General features: G+C 42.4%; 1 protein-coding gene across 1 annotated transcript in view; it reads left to right on the top strand.

The window, feature by feature from the left end:
- The window catches only part of dpp10 (dipeptidyl peptidase like 10), a 942753-nt gene that overhangs the window by 747758 nt on the left and 173515 nt on the right, over positions 1–21480 (top strand). Inside the window, exons 6-7 of the mRNA XM_078552405.1 lie at positions 5851–5903; positions 9837–9918. Coding sequence (XP_078408531.1) covers positions 5851–5903; positions 9837–9918 — 135 coding nt within the window. The remainder of the gene's footprint in view (positions 1–5850; positions 5904–9836; positions 9919–21480) is intronic.

Genomic DNA, 21480 nt, shown 5'->3' with positions numbered 1-21480 from the left:
AACTCACTGTACTATTTAGAACTGAGCTTCTCTCCGCCAGAAGCCCCACCCACCGGATTACCTGCGCAATAAACTCATTGGTCCAAGCCCCCGAAATTCCATCACATGATGAGTGATTGGCAGGAGGGAGGGACAGTACACCTAGTTACTACAACCGTTTTTTTTTTGATATCTCCCCAAATATCACCTAATGTACTTCAGTGTCAAATTTTGTTTAATTAATGCTCCAGTGAAGCATCTTGGGATGTTTTACTATGTTAAAGGTGCTATAAATACAAGTTGTACATAAAATGGAAACTAGGTTTATTTTACATTTTTAGTGCTCATTGATATTCAATTATTATTTTAAATGAATGAATTTGCTCAAGAATAGATTGAGAGAAGCTTCCTACTTGCCCTTCTATAACCAGCACATGGATACATCCAAAACCATATGAACTGAGTGATTGAATTAGATTTACAGAATCTGCTTTCTCATTGGGCTGGATTCATTTGACTGTAAACAGATAGAAAAAAACTGCAGCTGCTCGAAACCCGAAACAAACACAGAACTTATTGGAACACTCAGCCAGTCAGGAAGCATCTATGGAGAGTACAGATTATGTTAACTTTTTGAGTGCACACCATTCATCAAAATTAAAACTGCTTTATTTTCCAGCCCTGCCCCTGTTTCTTTCTGCTATTTACCTATGTTGCAGGTTTCATACATTTACTGCTTAATTAGTGATATTGTTTCTATTCCAAATTATTATTGGTTAAATAATAACTTGTCCTCAATGCAATATTTTTAGCTTTAACTTTCTTAGGAAACAGCAGCTGAATGAGTTTTGTATTGCACACCATTTCAGATAATCCATTAAAATGCCTATTGAAGCTTTTGGAGATTCATAAGAATACAACCGTCCCTTATCTGTGGCCATGTATAGTAATATAAAGAAAAGACTGGTGGAGTGACCCCAAGATTCCAAGATAAAAGCAAAAAACTGCGGATGCTGGAAATTCAAAACAAAAATAAAAATTCCTGGAAAAACTCAGCAGGTCTGACGGCATCTGCGGAGAGGAACACAGTTAACGTTTCGAGTCCGCATGACTCTTCAACAGAACTAAGGAAAAATAGAAAAGAGGTGAAATATAAGCCGGTTTAAGGGGGGGGTGGGACAAGTAGAGCTGGATAGAGGGTCAGTGATAGGTGGAGATAGCCAAAATATGTCATAGACAAAGGGGCAAAGAGGTGTTGACGGTGGTGATATTATCCAAGGAATGTGTTAATAGGTGACATTAAGGGTAGAAAGCAGGATGAGCAATGTACAGATAGCCCTAGTGGGGGTGGGGTGGGGCACTGACCTCTACCTTGCAGAGGCTGAGCGTCAACTCACAGACAATTCCTCCTACCTCCCCCTGGACCATGACCCCACCACTGAACATCAAGCCATTGTTTCCAGGACTGTTACTGACCTCTTCTCCTCTGGAGATCTTCCTCCCACAGCTTCCAACCTCATAGTCTCCCAACCTCGGACGGCCCGCTTCTACCTCCTACCCAAAATCCACAAACAGGACTGTCCCGGCAGACCAATCGTGTCAGCCTGTTCCTGCCTTTCTTGCTATCTTGACTCCATTCTCTCTCCCCTTGTCCAGTCCCTTCCCAATTACATCCGTGATTCCTCTGACACCCTACATCATATGAACAATTTCCAGTTCCCTGGCCCCAACTGCCTCCTCTTCACCATGGATGTCCAATCCCTCTACACCTCCATTCCCACCGGGATGGTCTGATGGCTCTCCACTTCTTCCTCGAACAGAGGCCTGAACAATCCCCATCCACCACTACTCTCCTCCGTCTGGCTGAACTTGTTCTCTCACTGAACAATTTCTCCTTAAACTCCTCTCACTTCCTCCAAATAAAAGGTGGGGCTATGGGTCCCCGCATGGGCCCCAGTTATGCCTGTCTCTTTATGGGGTATGTGGAACATTCCTTTTTCCAGTCCTACTCTGGCCCCCTCCTACAACTCTTTCTCTGGTACATTAATGATTGCTTTGGTGCTGCTTCATGCTCTCGTCTGGACCTGGAAAAATTTATTAATTTTGCTTCCAATTTCCACCCCTCCATCATTTTCACATGGTCCATCTCTGATACTTCCCTTCTCTTCCTTGACCTCTCCATCTCAATTTCTGTTGATAGACTGTCCACCAATATTCATTACAAGCCTACCGACTCCCACAGCTACCTCGACTACAGCTCCTCACACCCTGCTTCCTGTAAGGACTCCATCCCATTCTCTCAGTTCATTCGCCTCCGTCGCATCTGTTCTGATGTTGCCACTTTCAAAAACAGTTCCTCTGACATGTCTTCCTTTTTCCTTAACTGAGGTTTTCCACCCACGGTGGTTGACAGAGCCCTCAACCGTGTCCGGCCCATCTCCCGCGCATCCACCCTCACACCTTCCTCTCCCTCCCAGAAACATGATAGGGTCCCCCTTGTCTTCACTTATCATCCCACCAGCCTCCGCATTCAAAGGATCATCCTCCGCCATTTCCGCCAACTCCAGCATGATGCCACCACCAAACACATCTTCCCTTCACTCCCCCTGACGGCATTCCACAGGGATCGTTCCCTCGGGACACCCTGGTCCACTCCTCCATCACCTCCTACACCTCAACCCCCTCCCACGGCACCTTCCCATGCAACCGCAGAAGGTGCAACACCTGCCCCTTTACTTCCCCTCTCCTCACCGTCCAAGGGCCCAAACACTCATTTCAAGTGAAGCAGCATTTCATTTGCACTTCCCTTAATTTAGTCTAATGCATTTGCTGCTCCCAATGCGGTTTCCTCTACATTGGAGAGACCAAACGCAGGCTGGGTCACCGCTTTGCCATTTCAACACACCACCCTGGACTCATGCCCACATGTCCCTCCTTGGCCTGCTGCAATGTTCCAATGAAGCTCAACGCAAGCTGGAGGAACAGCACCTCATCTTCCGACTAGGAACTTTACAGCCTTCCAGACTGAATATTGAGTTCAACAATTTTAGATCATGAGCTCTCTCCTCCATCCCCACCCCCTTTCCAATCCCCCTTTTTTCCAATAATTTATATAGATTTTTCTTTTCCCACCTATTTCCATTATTTTTAAATGTATTTCCATCCATTGTTTTATCTCTACCTTTTAGCCTATTTCGATCCCTTCCCCCCATCCCACCCCACCCCCACCAGGGCTATCTGCACCTTGCTCGTCCTGCTTTCTACCCTTAATGTCACCTATTAGCACATTCCTTAGATAATATCACCACCTTAAACACCTCTTTGTCCTTTTGTCTGTGACATCTTTTGGTTATCTCCACCTATCACTGGCCCTCTATCCAGCTCTACTTGTCCCACCCCCCTTAAACCAGCTTATATTTCACCTCTTTTCTATTTTCCCTTAGTTCTGTTGAAGAGTCATACGGACTCCAAACGTTAACTGTGTTCCTCTCCGCAGATGCTGTCAGACCTGCTGAGTTTTTTCAGGTATTTTTATTTTTGTTTTGCCCAAGATTCCAATCTCCATTCAAGGAGTAACTTCAATTAATTAACTAATCATGATTGCCAATTGTATCCCCAGACAATTTAAACTATTTTGCCATGCTCTCCAAATTGGCCTAATTGAGCAGCAGGTGTTACAGTTGTATTATGTAAATGAACTTTAACAATTGTTGTCGGGTGAGTTTGGTCTTTAACACTCAATAAATTGTTCCTGATGGGAAAGGAGGAGCAGCGGGATCTCTGAGTGTAAATACGTAATTCTTCACAGTTGAGGTAGATTAGCCTTACTAAAATCAGTATAAATTAGGGTTTATGGTTGGAGCTCAGAGCGTATGAGTAAAGAGATAATGATAAATTTGTGCAGGCAGCGGTTAAGGCACAATTAGAGAAATGTGTTTAGTTTTGGGCCTATACTATAGGTGTTACATTAAAGCCATAGAAATAATAAGACATGGATTCATCTGATTCAAGGGATAAAAATTATAACTATAAGGAGAGACTTACAACACTATTTCTGCTGGAGCAGAGCTGGCTCAGAGGAGATTTAATAAAGTTTTTTGATGGGCTGTGACAGAATTATTACAAAAAAAACCATAAATTTTTGGAAGTACACAACAAGTTGGTCAGCATTTGTAAGAGAAAACACCAGTTATGATGTTTCAGATAATCTCTGTAATTACCTCTTTCATCTAACCATAGCTCCTCTGGTTGTGAAGCCACTGACAAGGCATCGGCAATTTAAAACTGTCAATACGCATGGGTAGACAGATTGTGAAAAATTTCTGTACATAGGAAATAGAGTGAGGCAGAAACCGTTAGATATTTTAAGGAAATCTAGTTAAACATTTGTAGCACAAGATATCATATAAGGAGAAAGCAGGGCAGTAGGATGAAATTTATATTGTGCCAGCAGAAAAATGGAACAGACATGCTGGACTGGAAAGCTTCCTTCTATGTTGTAGACTTCTGTTTCTTTACAGAATATTTATATATTTTCCCTTGGCAGGTTTTTCATGAAAAATCATATGTATACATATCTTTCATTTAGAAGATGTAGCATGTTAGGGTTTTTCAACATTTAAACTTCCCTAGATCCTTTAATTGCAGTTTGTGGTGCTCCATAACATAATATTGTGCAATTTTTGATAACCTTATGTTTTGTGTAATATCTGATTGTAATAAGGCTACTGTAACCACTGAAAGGGTACTATCCATTATCTCACTGCGCTAGAAATGTGAAATATTTATAGGAACAGTGGTTTGAAAATTACTTCTAGAGATTGTAGAATTCCCATTAGAGTTAACTCTTTGAGCTTAATTACACTGTCTGAGAGCAAGCTGTAATATATTCACTTATTTTACTCAGGAGACTCTCATTATTGAGTGGAAGAAATTATTTCCTGAAATTTAAGATTTAAATACATTGAATGATTCATCAGCGATATGTCAAGATCTACAGACCTGATGTGAAACTCAATGAGAGCGATTTTAATAGTCAGGCAGTTGACCAGCAGAGCACGCCCCATCCTCCAGGTAGGAGGCCCTTTCGAGCATCAGGCCTCATTAACATCTTGCCAGCAAGTGCAGGCACCAAATGGATGCGTGCTGCAGCTCACCAGCTTCAGGTAGGGTGGCCCGGAGGGTATCCTCACTAGCAGGAATAAAGCTCTGGCGGGCAGGCAAGCAGTCATTCCTCCAGGCCCAACAAAGATTTGGAAATGTACCTTTTTGGTGCCCCTTTTGCAGTACTGTCCTGAAAAGCAAACACAGCATATGGTCTGCCTGGTTGATGGGAAAAATGGCAATCAGTGTCCTAAATACTAGAAAGGGCTACTACCTGAAGCAGGCAGGTGTTTTGGAGGAAAGTCCCTTTAAAGATGGCAGCAGCCGAAGTGCTGACATAAGCAGGTAGTGAGCTATTTTCAGGCTCCTGCAGTTCCTTTTGCACCCAATGGCCCAAGTTAAAATCTGTCCCAATGTTTAAAATTGATCAAGGCTATTAGCAATAGAATACTTTTGCTCTTGTTAATACCTAAAATTCTAGTTATGTAAGTATGAATTGTGATATGAACACTTATGTTTTGAAAAATACATGTAGTAATAATATGTATCAGAATTATTAAGAAAATATACTGCATTTTGGCTAAATGTTCTTTTCCTCAACAATATCAACAAATTAATAACCACTGCATTTCATTTCTTTGTCATGTGACTAAATTCAAAGGAAAGCGAATGCTCAATAGGGCAGAATCCAAATAGATAAAGCACAAAAAGCCAGCAAAGCCATTACTTTGTATAATGCAATGATTTTTTTTTTTAAATCTTTTACAGGTCTATCACCATTCTTACACTGCATCATATGCTATTTACGACATACATACCAGGTCAGTGAAATATCTCATTGTGAAGTTATTTCAAAAAGCTCCAATTTTCTCTATAGTTTGTAAGAATTGAATCAAATATTAAAGATTTTAACTGCAGGCAAACATTCCATTTTGTGATGGTAACACAGATTGAATGCTTTTAAGGTTTTCCATATAGCATTAATTTGTCAGTCCTTCTTGCCATTTGCCCCTCGTCTTTCATTATTTTACAATTGCAATCCTCCATACTATCCTCCACCAATCAAGAATTGTTGGGAGGGAGAACAAGAATCATTAGATTTCTTTATTACTTCTAACAGAAGCAAAAGTGTCAGTGAGTGATGTATTCATCAATCCCTGCCGCAAGCCAGTGAAAAAGCTTTGTAAGAGAGCATTGAAGGATTAGGCCACCTTGCTTACACCTTTAATTCTGGATTATAATGTTGCACTAAATCATAAATAATAAGCTGCTTCCATCAAAGTTTCTCTTGCTTTATTTAAAATTATGGATAAATGGCGGTGAATGCAACTGAACTAATTGTGACTTATTTACCCATAAAATTTGGTCTAACTCAGTCAGATTGGATGGGCTGCTCCTCTAAAAACACACACAAGCATCCATGCAGAAAGGGAAATAGGGAAAGTGCATCAATATATGCATTTCTCCACCATCATAATAGGCGTCAAGCAAACATGGTAAATCTTTTTTAAAATTTGTTTCACAAAGACCCCATTCTATCCAGACGCATCTAATTCAGGAGCAGTTAATCTTGGAAGTTAGCCTAAAGATAGTGAATTATTCATCCAATTTCTGGATCTAATAGGCAGGCAATGGCCAGATGTATAGTGGTGAGACACCTGGACAATCTGTGATATTTCTGCAATGAGAATCACGAATCACAAACCTGTGCTGACTCTGACAAATCTATCCAAAATCTCCTGTCCATATAAATTTTGCTTTTCAAATATATATTGACTTCTCTTTTAAAATCATTTATGGATACTGCATTTATCAATGTTTCTGTTGAGGCATTCCATGTCCTAGCATCTGTCTGCATAACAAAATATTGTCCTAACCTCTTACTTCATCATTGCGGATAATCATCTTAAATATATGGTCCTTACTTATTTAAGGAGTAGTTTTCCTCTATTTAACTTATATACCTTTTATAATAGCCTCCTATTTGGTAATGAAATGATTCCAGTGGAGCATGGTTGGGAGCGTGTGGAGTGTGCAGGAGGGTTGTCAGCATTTTAACATGGAATAGATTTCTAGTGGGAAAACTGGTCCAGCAAATTAATTTCCCGCAAACTGGCCAACAGTAGGAGGCCTTTGTTTCTAGCTTCCTGTGCATGGACTGCACTTGATACCCTTCAAACCTGCACATTAGGAAACTGAACTATCTGTAGGAAGAGGGCTATGGATTATTATGGAGACAGTGATGGAGTTGTGCGACCTGCTACAAGCTGATCCGGAAACATCCCTCAACCATAGAACTACACCACCAATGGCAATCAAGGTCATAACTGGCCTCATTCTTGGTCCTCCTGGTATGCCACAGTGGACCCTGCTGTATCAGTGAATCAGTAATGCAAAGATCTATTACGCAGGTGACCGCTTTGCAGAACACCTTCGGTCTGTCCGCAAGCATTACCCAGACCTCCCTGTCGCTTGCCATTTCAACACTCCACCCTGCTCTCATGCCCCCATGTCTGTCCTTGGCTTGCTGCATTGTTCCAGTGAAGCTTAACGCAAACTGGAGGAACAGCACCTCATCTTCCGACTAGGCACTTTACAACCTTCCGGACTGAATATTGAGTTCAACAATTTTAGATCACGAGCTCTCTCCTCCATCCCCACCCCCTTTCCGATTTTCCCCCTCCTTTTTGTTTTTTCCAATAATTTATATAGATTTTTCTTTTCCCACCTATTTCCATTATTTTTAAATGTATTTCCATCCATTGTTTTATCTCTACCTTTTAGCCTTTTTCGATTCCTTCACCCCACCCCACCCCCACTAGGGCTATCTGTACCTTGCTCGTCCTGCCTTCTACTCTTAATTAGCACATTCCTTAGATAACATCACCACTTTCAACACCTCTTTGTCCTTTTGTCTGTGACATCTTTTGGTTATCTCGACCTATCACTGGCCCTCTATCCAGCTTTTCTTGCCACCCCCCCCCACCTTAAACCAGCTTATATTTCACCCCTTTTCTATTTTTCCTTAGTTCTGTTGAAGAGTCATGCGGACTCAAAACGTTAACTGTGCTCCTTTCCACAGATGCTGCCAGACCTGCTGAGTTTTTCCAGGTATTTTTGTTTTTGTTTTGGATTTCCAGCATCCGCAGTTTTTTGCTTTTATCTATTACACAGGTCACTGACACTTTATTCACCAGGGCAAATATTTGAAGGATAAAGAACAGCAGAATGACAAGACAATGCAATTCTTCCAATCAGAAGATTTGCAAAAGTCCAGAGCATTACTGATGGTGCACAAATGGTGTCCTGGATTCTGCGACATTATGGTATAGCACTCATGACTATAAGGACATTCACACCACCAATGTCCAGGTGATCCAAGATCAGCAACATGAATGCATGCAGGTCAATGCCCATTTCCAGGCAGAAGTTATAAATCATTTATTTTAAGGTAACCCTCTTTGCATGGATTATTTGAAAGAGAAGGCAAACTTCAGTGACGGTGCATAGGGGACAAAAGGCTATTCTAAGGACCCTGGCCAATGACAGCTTTGGGGAAAAAAAACTGGATTTAGGTTCAATGGTGCCATACATTTATCTGGATAATCATAGAAGGGACTATTAGCATCTTCAAACAGCATTCAGAGACACTTAAAATACTGGCCCACAATGGACACAAAGATCATTGTTGTCCGTTGCATGTTTCACCTTTTGCCATTTGAAAAGGCCTAACTTTAGCCTGTATTGTAAGACCATACTGCTATTAACCTTTACGACATTGCTGTAAGAAAGCTATGTAGCCAGACATTGACCTGTATGGTTGACCTTATCTCACAAATAGACTTGCCAAAGTGCGGTCCAGCCTTGTAGCGAAATCAAAAACATCCCCAACATTGTCCACTGCACTAATTAAGTTACAATTGAAGTTCATCCTTGCATCTGCAGTAACTTCATTCTGCATAAACAGGCAGAAACTCTTTGCTTAAAATTGAAATAAAATGCAACTAATTTCTTCACTAAGCTTGTGATTAGTTGCTGTGCGGTCAGTGTTTTGTACTCTTGTGCTTCCCCATGTGAACAAGCGTGTTTCCTTCAGAGCCTATTTTTATGGTCCTATTAGGTGTTTCTCCAGTGGAAGGAATAAATGACATAGCATGTCTGTATGACCCTCTTGTGATTGAGGTGGTTTTCTTCTACTTTGTGCCAGTGGATGTACCACTGATTCAGTGGTGACTGTCTAGTCCTGCTCACATTCTGATTCATTTCCTACCATTTGACAAGATACTTTATGGGCTGAATGTGACATTACCCTGAGAGGCAACAACTTTATCCATTTATTCCAGCCAAGCTGGCAGAGAAAAAAAAATTATCTCCGTCAAAATGGTTGAACAACATTGAGCAATGAAGGGTGTTCTTTATGAAGACTTATTGAGGCTAAAATTGGGTAGAAGTGAGCCAAAACATTTAACTTTCTTTTCAGAGAGTTTGCATTCCATTATATTCATATCATTATCTGAATGCAAAGTTAATCCAAATTCTTACTAGCTCAGTTGTTTTCTATTCTCTAAGGATAAACACATAGCTTTTTACTAATGTACTTTTAATTTGCAACTAATGCAATTTTTATTGATGTCACAGGTTTCCTTTTAGAAATATCATTTTTAGTTGATGTTAGCAAAATTTGATTCAACTCCATTTTCTTAAAAGCTATGCAAAATCCACTAATTTTTTTTTCAATGTTCTGTTTACTAAAGGGAAGTGAGGGAACTGAATCCCCCAGAGGTGGCAAATTCTGTATTACAATATGCAGCATGGGGCATAGCAGGACAGCAGCTGGTAAGAGCTACTTTAACATTTGCAGTAGTTGTGTTTTTCTTAACAAGTGTAGAGGCAAGAACTGTTGGTTTTCTCACTTTGCTCATTTAAAAACAGGGTAGGCAAATTGTGTGTTTAACTACATAAACAGCGTTATTGGAATCTGTGAGTAAACTCATGCATATCCTGAGAGTGAGAATGCTGTTCTTTTCCCTATAAGATCGGACTCTAAATTCAGGCTAGACTGAATCGATGGCAATGTTTTCTCACTCAAAACTGTTAGAATCTTATGTGAAATTAATTTGAACAAACTTAACACAACCCATCATAACTCATCAAAGCAGATAATAAATTGGCCCTCGTAAACTAATTTGCCAATTTAATTCATAGAGAAATAATCAAATTGTGGAAAATAGAACTATCCCATTGCTGCAACATGGGTAGTCTTCTGAGGTTTGTATTCAAGCATATTGTTGAAATGACCTTGAGGTCTTTAGCTTATGCCTGAAGCATGCTCTATTTGATGGTGCCTAATGCTTACCGAGTGGAAATAATAGAAAAACAATTACAAAAGATGAATAAAATCAATTGTACAAAAATTAACTCATCTCCACGTTGGTATGATTTACTCATCTTTTAGTGGTACAATAATTTAGAAGTGGGTACTTTGTATATTCAAAATGTTACACTATGAAAAGAAATTGTGGTAATTGTAAGCTATGAAACATTGTCATGTATATCAATAATACACTTCAGGCAATCCTTGAGATGGCACCGTATTTAGAACTGGTTCTGTTTTGTTTAATTGTCCAGTCAAACTGGCCAAATAAATTCAAACTGTCAAAATGAGATTAGATGATTTTTGTTGCACAAGTATTACACTGGTAAGCTGAGTGATGATTTTTACTCTGCAGCTGCTGGACAATAGTTGCTTGAACTGTGAGATAAATGTTACGTTCCATGAGTCTCCAGAGTGAATTTGTTCCATTTGTTAAAATAGTGAATCGACTAGAGTGGTAACTTGTCATAACTGTTATATATCAATGCATTGTATGGAACTGTTTAAAACCTTTGGAATCAATGTGAGAGAAGCTGAATTTAGACTTACCCTTAAAAGTGTGTCAAATCCATTTTTTCACATGCATTCTTCAGTTCACTCAACACTATATAAACTCAGCTCTTGGATAATGTCCTCTAGCCACAACTTAATAGCCAGTAGATCTCTTAGCTTTTGAGTTGACCATTAAGATGCAAAAGTTTGAAAGCCTGGCATTACCAAGTATTTGAGAGAACTCTTCTCTTAACCAAGTTGAAGTTGGAAAATAATAAAGACCTGAGCATAAAAATCAAGGCCGACACTCCAATGCAATACTAAGGGAGTGCTTCAGTGTCTTTGATCCTGTAAGACACAACCTTCTACCCTTGACAGGTTGGTCTACTATTCAGATATGAGAATTTTGAGAAATAATGAGACAACAATCAAAATCCAAATTTAACACTAATGTCTTCACGAGATTTGGTAGGAACGGCAGTTAACAATACAATACACCCATTAGCAATACACCTGTTAGTCACAAATACATTACAAGACGTTAGACATATGGTCATCCAATGAACGCTCACTTGCCAGTGATCATATTCTTCAGCAACTGACCAGATTGCTTGGCTGAATCGCCAAATCACTTTTTACAATGATTTGTATACCCTTCTTTCCAAGGCTTTGGGGAGTCAGGAGGTGAGTTGCCAATGCAGAATTCTGAGCCTCTGACCTGCTCTTCTAGCCGTAGTATTTATAGGGCTGATCCAGTTCAGTTTCTGATCAATGGGAACTCCCAAGATGTTGATAATGGGGGAATTCAGAAATGATAATGCCAATGAATGTCATGGGGAGATGGTTAGATTCTCTCATGTTGGAGATGGTCATTTCCTGGCACTTGTGTGATGTGAATGTAACTTGCCACTTAGCAGCCCAGGTCTGAATGTTGTCCAGGTCTTGCTGCATATGGACATAGACTGCTTCAAGACCTAGACCTGAATTTTCCTGACTCCCTCTGCCCTCCTCGCGGAAGAAAACCCAGCTCATAAAGTTTCACCAAAGTTCTAACTTGGCTTCAAAGCAAACATAGCTTTGAAGTATGTCTATTTGTTGGTTTCAACCTGTTTTATGTCTTTGTGCCTCATGCTAAACATTCCCCAGCCTCGAAAGTGTTAATTTTCATTACAGATCAGTGATTTTGTCTAGCCGTAAAACAAAAAGCAGTTTGAGCTTTTAACAGGCTACTTTAATTTGAAAAGCTTTTTGGCCTTTGTAATGCATGCTGGTAAGGTTCAGTCAGTTTCTGTACACCTGCCTGCAGCAAACAACATTCTGTATTTCATTTAAACTATCAGTGTTACTCTTCTATTGAATAGCTTTTGCAACTCTCAACAAAAATTTCATTTAAAGTACAAATAAGTTAGTCAAAAATATTACAGCTTCTTACAATACCATCTATCTTATGAGATGTGAAACTGAGGCCCCGTCTACCATCTCAGACAGGTGTAAAAAGGCACTGTTTCGTACAGGGAGGGGAGGAATCCCAGTGACCTGGCCAATATTTATTCCTCAATAAACAGCACAAAAACAGACTATCTGGTCATTGTCACATTTCTGTTTTGGGAGCTTGTGCATAAATTGGTAGTCGCATTTCTTACGTTAATACAGAGACGACTGGCAGAATCTTCCATTCTGGAGTCTTAAGTCTGGTGGCAGGCGGGAAAGTCGGCGTGATTACCGTTGGTTGACAGCTGAACACGTGCGATCTTCCGCTGTTCAGGTCATTAATTATGCATCCACAAGGAGCTCAGCGAATCTCGTGGCGGGGCGGGCAGGAAGTTGCCAGCCCCATCAATACCTCATGGGGTCCAAGGTCCGTGCACCAAATTAAATGCCACAAGGACAGCCATTCATTTAATGCAAGCCAGGAGCTCCACATTACTCCTCCAGAGTCCTTGTGGCTGCTGCTCATACTAGAGAAGCTGGCAGAAGTGAGCAACCACATCCCGGGACATACAAAGACGCCTTTGTCATTGCCTTTCGCTCATTTCTAGCTAAGAGCACTATTGGTGATTGTTAGGAAGATATAATAATGTTATTGGAATTTATTGTAAAATAGTGGTGTCTGGGTCTATAGGGGCAGAATTTTTCAGTCGCTGTGCGGGGGCAAGCCCGACACGCCAACATGTAAAATGATGCGTGATGAGGTCAGACATGCGTCCCGACGTCATCGCGCTGAGTAGCGATGTTTCATTTGGCGGGCGCGTGCCAGAGTCGGCTGAGTGTCCGCCGATATGTGAACGGTCTATTAAGGCCATTAAGGAAGTAATTAATGTCATTGTTAACACTGCCCGTCTAACCGTAAGGTTGGCGGGCAGGCGAAAAGGCCAAGCGGCCTTCACGTTTTTTTAGGAAACCTCATCCATGAACAGGATGAGGTTTCCTAAAGCTTTTATTCAATAAATAAAACTTTTTTCAGAAATGTAAAAACATGTCCCATCTCATGTGTGACAGTCCGTGCCTCAGGGAGATTGAAGTGCTCTTTCATGCGCATGCACGTTAGAACGCTGGCCCTGACTCTCCCTCCTCCCCCCGCCTGCATAGGTAGTGCTGAGTGCTACCAATCACGTATCACGCTGGGCGGGACTTAATTGGCCTGCCCGCGTAAAATGGTGGCACGGAGCCGATCGCAGGCGACAATTGGCTCCACGACCGCCCACGGCCAAGCCTGCCCACCACCTGAAGAATTCAGGCCTGTGTTTGTGTGTGTGTGTGTGTGTATGTGTGTGTGTGTACGTGGCAGCTCGTCTGAAGGCTTTGATGTATTTGAAGATAAGCTAGGTTTGAAATATTAAGTAGGTAAAGGTCAGAATGTAAGGTGCAAAAGGATATTTGCATTTTTAAATAAACTAAACCAACTGAATTCCAAAGAGGGAGTGAAATATTACATCTAACCAGCAGGAGTTAAGAAACAGTGTGTTTATTTTTCCCAAAGATTGTTGGTAAATTGGTACTCTAATAAATTTTTAGCTCAGGTAGGTTAAGTCCAAAGAGATAGTGATACAATGGGAATTTGCATTCAAAGGGGGAAATACGTATAAAGGAGAGAAGGCTGTGTGTGAAGGCAGGCATTTTAACATCTAACAAGTGTGAAAAACCTTGCATCTACACCTCAAGCTGCTGTTTACAATGAACTGAAGTTAAGAAAACTCACTTTGAATTGGATTGTTCAGGGTACCATGTTTCTTTGCCTGGTCTTTTAAAATCTATGCATCTTACAGTTGCCTTAATGGAGGTGTAACTGGGAGTCAGATTAATTAGGGGATTTAGAAGTTATTATAGTAGTAATTTGTAGACATATGCATGTGCTTCAGATCATTTCTCTTATTAAAAGAAGTTTAATCTAGTTTTGTAAAAAAAAAACCCTATAAGGCTTGGTGGTCTTATTACTGCTGAATTCAAAGCCCGCATCTCAAAACTTATAAATTACAAAAACAGTTGTGGCAGTTGCCTCAAGTTTCCTTCTGGGATTTGAACAATTCGGCATTCACCATTGGCTGTGCCATAACAGTGATATATCCATGGTCGGGCCAATGCTCACCGTTGCTGTGGACTATGTTCACCAGCATCTTGACCTTCTAGAGGCCCCACTGCCTCTTGCTGTTCAGGCCCCTGCTCCTCCTGGCCCTGTTCCAACCAGCGACGGGCCTTCCTTCTCCTCATTTGGATGACAGCCATTACCAAAGCAGGGTTGCCTGCAGCCTGCATCATTGATGCCTCAGTACATCTTTACAGGTTTCCCTCCATCTCAAAGCCAGCAGACCAATGCTAAGCCCTTCATCTGACCTCCATCTGACATGGAATCCCTACCCTACCCCTTTCATGTGAAGGACATCCTGGAGGACCAGAGTTAGGTGTTCCCCTCATTCATATATGACTGCGCATGGAGACATTGCTTTTTGACCAGGGTGATGAGAGCCATGTGCAAGATGATACTATTCCGCTTAACTCAACGATCCTCTAGACCCTACAGAGAGACCATTGCTCTGGCAGCATAGAAAGACTAAACAAATGAGCCCTTGTCAGCCATGACCATTCACTCAGGATGTTTAGAGTCGCGAGTTGGCTGCTCTCCATGCCTCTCAAGGCATCCACCTCTGTCCCTCCCTTCATCCCTGCCTCTGACTGCAGCCGATGGCAAATGGCACAGCATGGACAGCAGCTCCACTCCTTGCTGGGATCTCCATGTTGTGATGATATGTGTATATTTCTTACATTTCTGTGGTTATGTATATATTCTGTGTAGGTAAGGGTAAGCTGTGCCTGCATATGTCCTGGGTTAATCAAAGGTGAGGTTGTTGGAGTCAGACTGTCTGTAGAAATAAAGGAATGAAAGACTAATGGTGTTATCTTCTTGAGTTTTTTAATGAGGCCTTATGGTGGGTGTTAACTTACAAGGATACAGAGTAGATCTGAAATTAGCATTTGGGGATAAGTTTTAAAATTGATTTGTAGCTGTTGCATTTCAAAGGAGTCTCAAAGGTATAAAAGGACATTTGCATTTTACAGGAGATTTGTGAGTAAACAGGGGCAGGCGTTTTAAATTTTATTGACGCAAGATAGAGTTAAAATAGAAACATGAAAGGTTTTGATATTTGGAAACCTGCGTTTTGAAAGAAACATTTAAAGACAATGGAGAACTAAGATGAAAGGGGTGAAAATGTATGAAAATGGGCTTTTAGCTGTAGTAATTGCTCTGGTGGGGGTGGTGGGGGGAGTCCCACTGAAGGCTACCTCCTGTCTGTGTGGTGTGCTGAAAAGCTGTGAAAATCTTTTAATTGAAGAAAGCAACTCAGCTTTGGGCTAGGAGAATATTTGTCCTGAGAAACAACTTGTTTTAAATCTCCCTTTGGAAAACCAACATTTGCGTGGATTGTTTTCATGTTTAAAGTGAAAGTAATTTCTTGGTTTGGGTAATATTTCCTGGATTTTATGCTTAAGGATGTATAAGGGCTGTTGCTAAAAAATACAGTTTTATTGCATACCTTTGATAAAGCATTTTGTGGGTTATTTTGTAATTTGTTTTCTAACTCTGTATCTTTTATCTTGTGTGTTTAAGTTTGTTTTCTTATTCTTTTAATAAACATTTTTAATTCTTCATGTTTTAAAAGTTACCACTGGAGTCCTGCGCTTTTGTGTTCAGTAGCTTTCCCTCCCTATTTCTACAGTACAGAAAAAAAACTACTATCAGCCAAGACGGATTTCAATCTGAGATCTCGCTTGCTCAGCACTAATATCAGCTGCAGTCATAACAATGTTATGAGAACCATGAGTTGAGAACAAACCTACTGCTGTGCGGGCTTCACCATAGAGATGAGAACACAACTGAGCATGGTTGATATCCAGTTGTCTCATAATTATTAGGGTATCCCTTTAGTCGGCCACTTCTGCTGACCTTAAACTCCACCCACCTGAAAAGACCCTCCTCTCATTTTGAGGGATCTCGCTGACTGACCAACTGTGTGGTCAAGGTCAGATTTGAAAAATGCACGTCACCTTCCAGACTCGGTCCACCATCTTCTACCCTCCCCCATCACCCACCAACTTGCCCCCATCACCCTTGACCCACTCATTATTACCATTTCTCTCACCTCTGTCACACTTGAAACTTCCCCCATTACCCTGGACCCTATCTTGATCCACCTCCACATGCCTTCCCTCCTGTCAGAGCTGACACCTGTTACTATCCCAAAGCCCACCCTGACCCTTCCCCCTCCCATTATCCGAGCCACGCGTCTTAATCGCCTCCATGACCCACCCGTGAGACCTTCACCTACCAGACTCTCATTCTGGACCTGCCACCTTATCGTATCCCACTACCCCCGACCGTGACTGTTCCTTCCCATTACCAGTACCCTGAGTTCACACCCCAGGACCCCACCATCGGCACTGCCAATCCCGACTTCTTGGACACTCTCTTTCCACCTCCTTCCCAACACTGCCCACCCACCTGCACTTCCCAAGACACTCTCCCCTCCACTTCCCCGAACATTCTACCCCCTCCCCTTCCCTGGATACTCCCACACTCCTCCCCCCACTTCCCCGTACACTCTTAACCACCCCCCCAACCCCCCACCCACTTCCCCGGACACTCGTCGCCCGCCTTCCTCAGCCACTCTTTCCCCACCCACTGCTTTATCGGGCACTCTTTCCACACCTCCTCAGTCACTCTCTCACCCTGCCCCCTTCCTCGATCACTCTTCCCCCCACCCCCAAGTCATTCTCTCCCCCCCTTCCTCAGTCACTCTTCCCTCCCCCTTCCTCGGTCACTTTTCCCTGCCCCTCCTCGGTCACTGTTCCCATGACCTCCCTCAGTCATTCTTCTCCCCGCCCACCCTCAGCAATTCTCTCTCCCCCTTTTCCAGTCACTCCCCCCACTCCCTTCCCTGGGCAGTTTCCCCCCCACCCCATCTCCAGGCACTCTTTCCACACCCCCACCCCCCTTCCCCAGGCAATCTCCCCACCTATTCCCAATTTTCCCTCCTCCCCTGTCCAGCCTTCACTTCACCCTTCCACTCTAATCCCCCATTCCGGCCTTCACCTGCCTCCCGTGTCCAGCCTCGGTGCAGCTTTTGCTACCCACAGTTGACATGAGTGAAGTTATGCGTGGTCCTCAAGAAGGTAAAAGCAGCATCTACTGACCTCAAAGTCATGGAACAAGTGAAGCTCACCAGGTAACACCGCTGAAATACAGTCGTAAAACTGAACGTTCTACATTCTCGCTGGTGGAGAATTTAATTTGGAGGGCGAACTTAATCCTGGTGAGGTGGCCTTTTAATGAGCATGTATGAGTTGCAAATGCATGTAAATGGGATTCCCGACATTGTTCGTTGGGAAACCCGACCTGCCTTTAACCTGCCTTGACAGTCGAGAGAACAAAGTTCACACCGTTTATCCCGCTGTCGGGATACAGATTTTTGCCTCCCGCCAAATTAAGTGCCCCCACCCGCCACAATTCCAGCTGCTGGCAGGTCCGGAAGATTCCGCCCTATATTTCAAAATACCTTATTGGCTGTAAAGTGCTTTGGAATGTCCTTGGTCATGAAAGGTTTTTCTTTTTATCACAAACGGCCTGCAGAAACATTGCCATTGTATCATGGTATCCTTCGCTAGATAAGAACTACCTCTTTGTAACCTATCGTGTTTAAGGCAGTCGATGGGGAATGTTTTCTGATTTTTCGAAACCAAGTATATTAATTTTAATCTTGTTTGTTTTTTGTCACTGAGTTTATTACTTCAGTTGTATGCTTGTTGAGTTCGTCGTTTGCAATTTTGTTAGCCTTACTAGCAAGAAGCTGCCAATCAGGGCTGGTCTGCAGTAATATTCATGCCGTGCATTTCAAAAGGTTTTGCAGCAACTAACTTTATCAATTAAAAGCTAAGGACGTTAATTCAGATCTTGAGAGCAAGAAACTATAAAAAATTTAGTGAAGCAGCAAAGTCATACTGCCTGATTTGCAATCAGAGCTGTTTTGAATTTTAAAGTCTGTTTTATGGCTCCATGGCTTTGTATGCAATCACATTTTTGTCTCTAAATCAACGGCAGGGTAAAATACAAGTTAATTGTGTGCAGCATCTATTTTCCTGGCCTGAATTAAACATTCTAAGTTGCATTAATTTTTTGATTGTTTCTGCCCCTCTTTGTGCTGTAATAATTTCCATTGTGGGTCAACGGAGCATACAGCTCAATAGCAATTTGACGTTTTCATTAGTTTATTGTTCATCTGTTTAAAGTGCCAGTGAGCATACCACAGCTGTTAAAAAACCCAATGGCAGACAGTGAGTTGAATGCTTAGGCCTGAACTTTCCTGAAGTCGGAAGGGCTTTGTGCCTTAGCCAAAATGGCGCCGGAGGTTCAATTCCGGAAGCCATACCTCAAACCCAGCACCCACCATTTTTGCCGGTGGGAAGGAATGGGGGTCGGAACTTTTTTGACACATCCATGTCACGGAGGCTGCAGCACTTTTAGAAATGAAGTTGCCATCAACAAAAGCAATTTTGGTCATTGAAGTTTCAGAAGCACGCCTTTGGCTTTAGACGTTTAAGGAAAAGGCCCAAACCTACTGGAGTTCTTTGAAAAGTTACCCTTTTAGAGAGGTAAGGTACTGTTTTTGAGAGGTAAGGTACTCTTTGGGAGAGGCCAGATTCCTTTTGGGAGAGGTTAGGTACCCCTTTTGGAAAGGTAAGTTGGGAGAGTTCAGGTACCCTTTGGGATTGTTAAGAGTAGACATGAATGTGCATATAAAGTGGATAAGCTCTGGGAACTGACAAGCTGTCAAGTAATTTAAATCCTCAGACTTTTTACATTTTGAAAAATAGCTACCAGCCCACAGTTGAAAAAAAATGATGCCTGCAATTTCACTAGATGTTTACTGACATAAGCCTGAGGGTTATCATTATCGGATTTGTGCTGCTTGACTGCTTCCACAGCCTATCATTATCAAAGTGGGGGGTCTGTAAGTTCACAGTTTGATTGACAGCTCCAAATGGTTATAAAGATATTAGTTGTCCTTGATGTGGGGTTATGAATAAAATATTTGTTTTTATAAAGGATTCAGTACTTGAAGGAAATGTTTCTTTCTATAAAGGATTAAGGATTAAGTCAGGGATCATGGTTTGCCATGTGTCAGCAGTAAGTTGCCATGGAGGGTATGAGAGGTCATAGGGATGGGTAGAGGGGCATGAGGTGGCATGGAAGGTGCCATGGGAAGGTGGGTGAGTGACATGAGGTGGCATGAGTTGGCATGGATGAGGTGTGGGGAGTGTGTGGGGGATGAGGGGGTGTGAGGCGTGATGGCTTGAGGGCTGTTCTTGGTTTTGCTGTTTTTTTTAAACTGGGACAAAGTCCCAGAGCACTGAGGCAGGCCTTTTAACCATCCCCTGTGGCAGCCTCCACACTGTTTCCAGGGGTGATGGGCCGAGCTCCAGTTAATACTGCCTCCCCATCGTCCCCACCTCCCCCCATCCCCAGAACAAAAGTCTAACGTGTCAGGGCACTTTCTCCTGAGTCAGATTTTCAGAGTCAGGAATCTTCCCAACCCTTTGCTGCTGACTTGGGAGCGAAAATTCAGTCCTAATGTCAAATGCAGCCTGTACAGTCACCTTTCCCCCACCAATGTGAACTGCCTAATAAAATCGGCATTAAACATACACTCTGCCAAAGAGTTTAGCTGGCTCGTCGTTAACCTAAGATAATATTGCAAGCAATTGGCAGGTAGAAAGCATCTGTGGAAAGAGAACCAGGGCAGAATTTAGTTCTCTACCTGGAGGCGAGCGGGTGGGGCAGGGGAGGGCTTGTTTATCAAAGGGAATTGAGTGGAGACCCTGTCACCTTCACGATTCCCCTGGTTAAGCCCACGGTGAGAAGGATTAACAACAGCCTTCCCCCCCAGGAGCCACTGAAAGGTCTGCGTGCCACAGGTGAAGACCCCCATTTGCCCTTAAAGCCAGCCCCTCTCTTCTGTCTCACTGGGACTTCCCCAACTTGCCGCAGCAAGCTCATCTTACCTACCTTCACTCCAGGCCCCAGTGATGACCCTGCAGCATGGGCCTAGTGAACTACCAGCAGCAGCCATCATTCCCGGCGGTGCTGGCAGTACTGTGGAGCTGCCGGCCTTTGACTGGCAGGTATCTCTCAGATGTGGGATATCCGCTATGAACACGACAAGAACCCCAGGTAAGTGCCTGACTGCCACTGCCACTAAATCAGGTCGAGTGGGGGGTCGGGGGTGGGGGGAGGATTTGAAATGCCTGCGGGAAGGTTGCCACCGGCTCTCCAGCCAATGGACGGCCATGAGCATTGAATTCCCAAGTGTTTCTATATCAGGTCAATGATTTTGAGCAGAATTGGGAGATATTGGAGATGAACAGCTTTTAATTATAGAGGCAAGGAAACAGGACAGGAAAAGAACAAATTCGTGTTTAGGTTGAGGGCAGGAGTGAATAAAGAAATGATGATGACGATTTCCAGCATCCACATTATTTTGTTTTTGCATTCTTCAAATAAATTCAGCTCAATTTATAATTTATCACCTGATTCATAACTGCTTACGGCAGCAGAAAACTGCTCATCTTCCTCTGACTGCCCTGTAGTAAAGTACCTATAGCTGTTTTCAAACCACGTAGACATTCATAAAATGCACCATGATCATACATAGTCAGATCCAATTACTAATTAAAGGCTTTAATTTTTTCCACAACTGTTTAATGAACTTTTTTGAGAATTGTATAAACTTTCAGAAACTGGGGAAGTCTTTTCACTTGATGACTGCTTTGCTGTGTGTAGCCCTGCTATTTCTCAGTTTGTTAGACCGTTAGCAAAACCACCAACAGCCAAATTTTTATGTTTTTGATTAAGGTTTTCCACTCCTTCAAAGCATTAAAATCCAGAAGCATAGGTTTCCTGAGCGTCCTGGAGTTTGTAACTGCCAGATAACTTTATTTTTTTGTTCTGCAGGTTCCCTGCCTGCAGGTAGCTAGATTGACAG

The sequence above is a fragment of the Cetorhinus maximus genome, chromosome 11, assembly GCF_964194155.1.
Source record: "Cetorhinus maximus chromosome 11, sCetMax3.hap1.1, whole genome shotgun sequence".
NCBI classification, from domain to species: domain Eukaryota; kingdom Metazoa; phylum Chordata; class Chondrichthyes; order Lamniformes; family Cetorhinidae; genus Cetorhinus; species Cetorhinus maximus.
This window is presented reverse-complemented; position numbering and strand designations above follow the sequence as displayed.